At 51.0% G+C, this 7,737-nt stretch overlaps 1 protein-coding gene and 1 pseudogene across 1 annotated transcript; one reads left to right on the plus strand and one right to left on the minus strand.

The window, feature by feature from the left end:
- The first annotated feature begins 423 nt into the window (after positions 1-423).
- Positions 424-1,678, plus strand: LOC123174352 (homeobox-leucine zipper protein HOX32-like; annotated as a pseudogene).
- Positions 1,679-3,365: 1,687 nt separating this feature from the next.
- LOC123174353 (F-box/kelch-repeat protein At1g57790-like) lies at positions 3,366-4,474 on the minus strand. Its single transcript, XM_044590035.1, has one exon. It carries the CDS (start codon positions 4,334-4,336, stop codon positions 3,476-3,478), a length of 861 nt encoding a protein of 286 aa, XP_044445970.1. The 5' UTR covers positions 4,337-4,474; the 3' UTR covers positions 3,366-3,475.
- Positions 4,475-7,737: the final 3,263 nt, after the last annotated feature.

A 7,737-nucleotide genomic window follows, 5' to 3' on the forward strand; every position in this document is an offset into this window, starting at 1 on the left:
TCAGCTATGTTAGGAGTATGTTCTCATGAATTATGTCCCTGGTCTCTCCTTCCCCCCTGCGTTCGAGCTGTGGACACAATGTGCTTTGCTCCGGTCATTGAACCGATGTTCTGGTGCTTGTGCTCTGGTGGTGGTTCTGGCCATCGAGTCGATGAGCTAGGTTGAAAAAGTAGACATGTTCAGGCTTAGTGATTTGAATGATCATGAATTTTTGAGTTGCAAGGCCTATTTTGTGTGCTTTTGCCCTTCAGTTTCCTCTCAGTGTATGCACCTGTCTTGGCTGATGATTTTGATTCCACATGCTTGTAACTACTCCCTCCGTCCCATATATTGGATGTAATAAGATCTCATATTATGGGACGGAGGGAGTAGTTATTATCATGTCTTGTCCATCAAACTACCCTTTTAAATTGCCAGTTATTGATGGTTATTAGACTTGAGGGACACAGTCTGTCATGATGAAGTTGTTCTATCAAGAGATATGCATCTTCTGCTGGTATCCTTTGAGCCAGCATCAGCTAGTTTGCATCATTTTAATTTTATTTGTTACATCGGCCTTATAAATATGTATCGTCTATGTCAGTTATGCAGCGGTGTTGAATAAAATGCTGCCGGTGCATGTGCGCAGCTTGATGAATCGTTCGCTGATGATGCTCCACTGCTACTGTCGGGCTTCCACGTGATACCACTTGATGCCAAGACGGTTAGTATAGTTTGCACTGGCAGCATTTATCTTGCCCACTGTTTAACACTAAACAATAGGTCATGCACTTAAAACTGCAGGATGCACCATCAGCAACACGTACACCAGACCTTGCATCTACTCTTGAGGTTAAGGTTAGACCTGGTGTGCTCCTAGTGATGCATCCGGCAATAGAAGATGAGTACTTACCAGTGCTTTCCAGTTCTCATATGAGAAACACCTTCGAGAGAGTGTTGCGGCAGTGGCGAGGGAGTATGTGAGGACTGTGGTGGCACGGTGCAGAGAGTGGCCATGGCAGTAGCCCCTTCTGGTCCTGGTGGACAGAGTGAAATGAAGAATCCTCCAGGATCTCCTGATGCTCCCATGCTTGCAAGGTGAAACGGTGCAGAGAGCTACAGTTTTTTTCCATTCGGAAGATGGTTGTCATTTCGTCTTAGTAGCACTGCCTGTGCTATTGCATGGTATCGCAATAGAGAAGTAATTTGGTTGTGTGGACAACTTCCAGGTTTCACACTGGAGCGGAACTCCTTTGCACGGACTCTCAGAGTGCGGACGCTTCCCTGAAAGCGCTGTGGCAGGACTCGGATTCAATCATTTGCTGTTCCCTGAAGGTCGGTTGTGTTCTTGATCATTTTGCCACGTCACATATATTCACTCTGGCATTGTGTGGGCCTAACAAAAAAATATTTGGCTTGCAACAATTTTAGGCTGCTCCTGTGTTCAGCTTCGCTAATCAGGTCGGCCTCGACATGTCGGAGGCGATGCTGATTGCTCTCCAGGTTGCCCAAGATCATGCATCAGGTACGTGGCCAGCCACCGCTCTGAATGAATTGCAGACTCGCCTCTGGGCTCCGGCTGTTTGTAACAAGATTGAAAGTTTGAAACTCTTGTTGTGTTCAGGGTTTCGCGTACCTCCCCGGCGGCGTGTGCGTGTCGAGCAGGGGTAGGAAGGTCATTTATCTGCTGGAAGTTTGATCTCCTTTAGGGCGGACGGAGCGAGAAGACTGACCGATGGAGGTTCTAGCGCTGCTTGGTCTTTGAAAGCGCTGATTGTTATAGCCGATGATGCATCATAAAAGTGCCTGTTGGCTGGTTCAAGTGTCGGAGGCCGGTGGTATTGAACCGGTGAACTAGTGTTGATATCCATGCCAATTGTGACGAAGACTCAGGTGGCCGGAAAGAAGCGCTGTGTTCTCCATCTCAGTGTATATTTGGCGTCGCGCTGGGTTCCTCTTGCTACCAAGTTTAGTCTTAGGTTTTGTGAGAAATGCAGTTTAATGGTGACCGATATCATAGTGGCTTGTAGTTTTTAGCTCATAAATTTTTTCTGATGTGCCTTGTAGTTTTTGTCCATCACATGCTATTCTGATGAATACAATGCCTTGTATTGGCTGTGAATGAATGAATGTGTTCTGAACGGCTTCATTCTTGATTTGCTTGAGCCTAAGAATGTTGATTTGGCCGCCACGTGGGTGCTGTGTACCAAATAAACCGTCTCCTTTTGTGTGTCTGAACTGTTGGAGGCCGGTGATATTGAATCCATGAAATACTGTTGAAATCAACGCGAATTTGCTCCTTGTGTTTAGTTGTTGTCCCCAACGACCATAGACTTTGCAATGAAATGAGAAATACTTCATCAAGGGTGATGTATGCTGGAGACGTCTTTCTTGTTTGTCTTAATATAGATGGGATTGGATTGACCATGTTTTTCTGTTTGTTTAACTTACAGGTTCATATGATTTTCCCTTTGTTTCATTTGCTCGTTCATATACGAAAATAAAAAAGAACACGCATTGACAGCGAAAACAACTTGCGTATATGCAAGATCCTTTTGTTTGAGAGACAAGCGGGGTAACTTGCGTCAGCGCTGCTATTCGGGCATCTGTCTTTAAGTGATTTTTTATCTAATCATACAAGGGCGCAACAGAGTTGTTTTCGCCGCGGGGATAAAACAATGGGGATGAAATGCATACTGCGATCCTATAAATGAACACATTCCTGGGGATGCATACGGTGGTCACCAAACTGTTCAAGTTCTGCATGCAAGTAGTACTCCAAAGCAAAGCAAAACTCAACACGCTTGCCGCCATGCATACGGCGACCCTATAAATGAACACTACTTTCTAAGGATGCTCATCAGTCAGCCAAAACCCATGTCATTTAATTCCTTTTCTTGTGAAATGAGCGTGTGCATAGGGATGCTCATCAACTAGCTAGGGAGGGCCTGGCTTGCGCCACCTCACCGATCCGTGGCACGACTTTCCCTTTGGCCATGGGCCGCGCTTCTGATGCACCCTTCCTTGTTCTCTCCGTCCATGCCGCTATCTCTATGTATACAAGAAATAGCCATTCATACGCGTGCGGGATGCGCGTGCGACTTAAGACTTTGGACGACGTCGACACGGCAGGAGCAGGAGCAGGAGACGAGCCGATCCTTATGAGAGGATGTTCTTGCATGATTTTGACGCATGATTTTGATACTAATATATACGCATCAACTATATAGATTGAACAAGTATAAATGGCATCATCGTATTTGCCCAATGCAGCTGTAGATGCTCTTACTGCTTGATCCATCAATCAATTAATGGAGTGATGAACCCGAAATTACAGTAGGCTTATGAATCTGAGCAATAATGTATATGAACCGTGCGTGTGTCATTCATGCATCCGCTTTCTCGCTTCTTTTTCTCTGACATAATGAATTATTCACTAATCTGTCATTTATATGTAATCACTTGGTACACCTTCAGGTAGTGTCCTAGCCAAGACTTATTTTGATACGGTGTGTGGCCGTAGATTAGGCACAACCCACACACATTGCAACGGTGACTTCAAACCATAGAAGGATGGGTGGTATGCCTTGGTCTCCATATCGTAGAACGCGACTTGTTTGCCATCCTCGGAATAACTTGGGAAGTAGATCCTATTGCCATGCCCAGCTTCTGGTGACACCACAGAGTATGACACTCTGAAATCAACAAACAAGGCCGCGCCGCCGATGTCTTGCACCTTCGTCCAGGCCATCTCCTCCTCGTTGAGCTTGAACACCCGCGGTGGCTGGTCTGCGTTACGCATGAACACGGAGACCAGCTCCCCTCGCAGCTCAACCAGGTAGCAAAACTCTCTCCCCTCGTGGTGGTCACCTTCGAGGTCCATCTCCACATGAATCGGGTTAGGCTTCTCCAAGATCGTCCATGTGTCGCTTGCCGGGTCAAATGTGCCAAGGTTGCCCTTTCTCCCGAGGCAATAGAACTTGTCGTGGAACAAGACAGGGTTGTTGTATGCCACTGGGAATGGATCCCCTTCATAGTACTCGAGATGTCGTTCAAACCACTTGGCCTCGCCATGCCGCCATGTAAGGGCGCCGACCGCTTTGCCATCCTGTCTGCTATTCACGGCAAAGAAAATGCAGTCCGGAGATTCTGGGTCCATCGAGGACCACGACAAGCCCATGAAGTTGTATTCCCAATCGAGTATGGCCATTTCCACGATGTCCCCGGTGAAGGGATTTATGATGTACATGTCGTCAATGTCTGAGCTGTCCGACATGGCTACCCATCCGTCTTTCGAGAATCGGAAAATATGCTCGTCGTGTTCGTTTTCGGCCGTGTCAAATGTTTCAACATGCATGCTGTACTCCTGGCCACGCAGAGGGTCGAACAGCTTGCACGCCCCATCTCGGCCGGAGGAGTGCAGGAGCCAAGGCCACACAATGGCTTGCTCAACCGGGTTAGTCACAAGGCTCCATGACTTACACACTGCCGGGAATCGGAGACGATCCACCAAAGAAAGCCTTTAAACGACCAGCTCCAGCAGTTCTAGTGGCAACTCATGCCACGGGCGTGTATTCCAAGAGTTTGCCTGCTCCTCCTTCAACTTGAAGATGGGTTCACAACTCTCTTCTAGCACGAGGCGGTTGGTCAACAACAGTCCCGTTTCTTCCACCACCGTGGGCAAGGGCAACGGCGGAACAGTCCAGAATGCTCTGCACCCAGGCTCGGTAGGTTGCGGAAGGATCTGATGGAAGCTGGTGGTGTTGTCGTCCAAGCAAAACTTGTATAACCTCTCACAGTCGCAGCCCGACAACACAAAGTACACACAGTTGCCCTGTGGAATCAACCCCCCTGCCCCTGGACGAACGGGCACAGAGAAGCCGTAGCGCCCAGAGATGAGGAAGGCGCGGTCGCCGCCGATGCTGTCTACCCTCGTCCAGGTGAGGGACTCGAGATCTAGGCGGTACACGGCGACGCTGGTGAGTGTGCCGTCGTTGACAAAGTCCCCAAAATATTGTGTGACTACGTTGAAGAGATTCCCACACGACTCCACGATATAGTACATGGGCGGCCTGTCGTGCACCTCTTTAGCGCCAACGAGAGTGCCGACGAGTCGCGCTCGGACCGTGCCGTGGCGGTCGTCGTCGGCTATCACGGTGAGCGTGTCGGAGGCAAGGTTGTCGGTGGCGAGCGTGTAATGCTCGGTATAACCGAAAGAGTAGATCTTCCCTCTATAGCCGATCATAAGGTATGGGAGAGTGATCTTCGGGGACTCAAGCCTGGCCCACTGCGAGTCACCGGGCCGACAGTGAAGCAGGAACCTCTCCACACCGTCTTCTACCTCGTGTACAACGGCGATCACCACGGCGCAGTCTGGGTGCGCCGGTGATGTACCGAGCGTCGCGCACCTCGCTATCTCATCCGACGGCTCGTGCAGCGGCGGCAGCGGGATCTTGTTGGCTGCAGGGTCGTCGTCTTCGGTGAGGCGGAGGAGGAAGCATTCGGCGGTGGAGTCGTCGAGCATGAGCAGCCAGTCGCCGTTGTGGATGCAGCCTAGGCACGTCTTGCCTTGCATCTCGGGAACGATCACGGCGTGCGAGCTTCCGTCGGATGAGTCGATGAACGTCTGCCGCTTCCCTCGCGTTGCCTGCACCAGCCATGGCCTGGTGCCGAAGCCGGCCGGGACCGAGGGTTCAGCAGCCATGACCATGATGCTTTTTCTTTGTTGCACGGCCGCTTCTCTTCTAACCATGGATAGATAATATGTTGGAGATCAATTATATACTAGAAGTACGATTAGTACATCCATTAATATACGATACGAGAGGCAGGAGAGAGTTCTTGTTGGTAAGCTGCGGTGGCTTGATACGGTTTCTTTGTGTTAGGAGGAAGGAGATGCGTCTACGTACGAGTGGATCCGATGCAATCGTTGTGTGCTTCCTCCTCCGATAGACTTTAAGCACGCACGCGCGCTGTGTCCAAGAAACTACACCGTCTCCTCTTTTCGATCGATCCAGTGAGTGACCAGTATACCGCGCGCGCCTGCCGGCGATGAAAAGCCTAGCACGCCGGCCGGAGCGTCGGGGCCTTCGTACCGCTCGTCGGCGTCGGTCGGACGGCACCTCACCTGTCGCAGGCACGGACCTATCCTCTGCTGCCGGTCGCGTACGTACGTCGGCATCAGTAGATGCATGATTTGGGTCGATGCCGACGCCCAGCAGGCCGCAGCTGGCCTGTAGTACGTGCCATCGAGCATGCATGCATGCGTGCGTGCTCTCAGCTGCGCGCACGGACAGCGTTCGACGATGTGCTCCGGTCCTTCTCCGGCTGCATGCAAGCATAATTATCAATTAATCAACCCGGTCAGTTATTGTCCATGCATGGTGCCGCAGCATCCAAGACGTGTGCATGCCATGCTGCCGGCCATTTTGTTGGAGTAAAGTCTGAAATAAACCCTGACTTTATAGAGGCTGGCGTAAACGAACCTTCACCTTTAAATCCCTGAAATTGATACCCTAACTTCTAGATCCCGGTCTATTCTAACCCTACGCATGTTTGGCTCATAGGGAAAAGAAACAATCTCAGCCGGGTTCATCCGCTACCCTCACTGACGGTATGGGGCCACAAGCCATTTTAATCTCTTCCCTCTTATCTTCTTCTTCCTCTATCCTCTCTTCTCCACTGCCGATCCCTTTTTCCTCTTCTACTAGGTTCGCCGAGCCGCGCACTTGTTGGCGCCGACGGCCGAGATGACCCTGTCTGGGCCGACGACTGGAGATGGCGGCTGCTGCACATGGAGCTCGGACATGGAGCTGGCCATCTAGCACGGGGCCATGGTGTTGGCGTCCAATTGATGTCCGCTGAGATGAGCGACGCGCAGGCAAGCGTGGAAACGGCCGGCGACGCGTAGCTACGAGCAACTGCATAAAGCAGGTGCCGTCGGGCACGAAACCGAAGCACGGCTCCGTGGCTGCAAACGGTGGCGCGGGCAGCGAGCAACGCACCGGCCAACGGCGGGATGGTCCCATGGACGTGCGTACGTGCATGCGTGTGCACAGACGGACGTGAGTGTAGCCTACGGGACGTCGGCTTGGCGCTGCAAGGCTTGATGGCGTCGGCACCGTTGCCTCCAGCTCGTCCGGAATGGCGTCGACGGCCGAGCCGAGCCCGTCCCGCACGCTCATCTCGTCTGACGTACGAGTCCGCCTGCAGCACGCTGTAAAGCTTGGTGAGAAGAATCCCACAGGCATCGATGGTCATGTCGCTGACCACGGTCTCCACCGGGTCGGGCTTGTCCAGGTGTAGCACGCTGTTGGGCAGTTCGTCAGCGCCGCCGGCCGCTGCACATGATTGGGCAGTGAACTTGTGAAGAGATGCATTTGACAGGTGGGCCTACGTAGTAAGTCGCCGTAGAAACTAATCCTGGCTTGGATCGTGCCTTTACTATTACACCAAAGAATTTTTTTAGTCATGGAGGGTCGGGATTGACTGGGATTCGTAAATACAGGGTATCAAATTCAGGGATTCAGAGGTGAGGGTCCATTTACGTCAGCCTCTACAATCTCAGGATTTATTTCAGACTTCACTCATTTCGTTGCTTGTAGTACACCCATTTAAAATTCTCATAAATGAAAATGGATGAGAAATCGACCCCGTGGTGAATTCGAGTGTGAAAACCCGACAAGCGCACCAAACCATGAACGACTTACAGATATCTTTCTCCTTTTCCCTTTCCCTCCCAATGGACGGCGACGGTGG

The sequence above is a fragment of the Triticum aestivum genome, unplaced genomic scaffold (genome assembly GCF_018294505.1).
Source record: "Triticum aestivum cultivar Chinese Spring unplaced genomic scaffold, IWGSC CS RefSeq v2.1 scaffold85096, whole genome shotgun sequence".
NCBI classification, from domain to species: Eukaryota; Viridiplantae; Streptophyta; class Magnoliopsida; order Poales; family Poaceae; genus Triticum; species Triticum aestivum.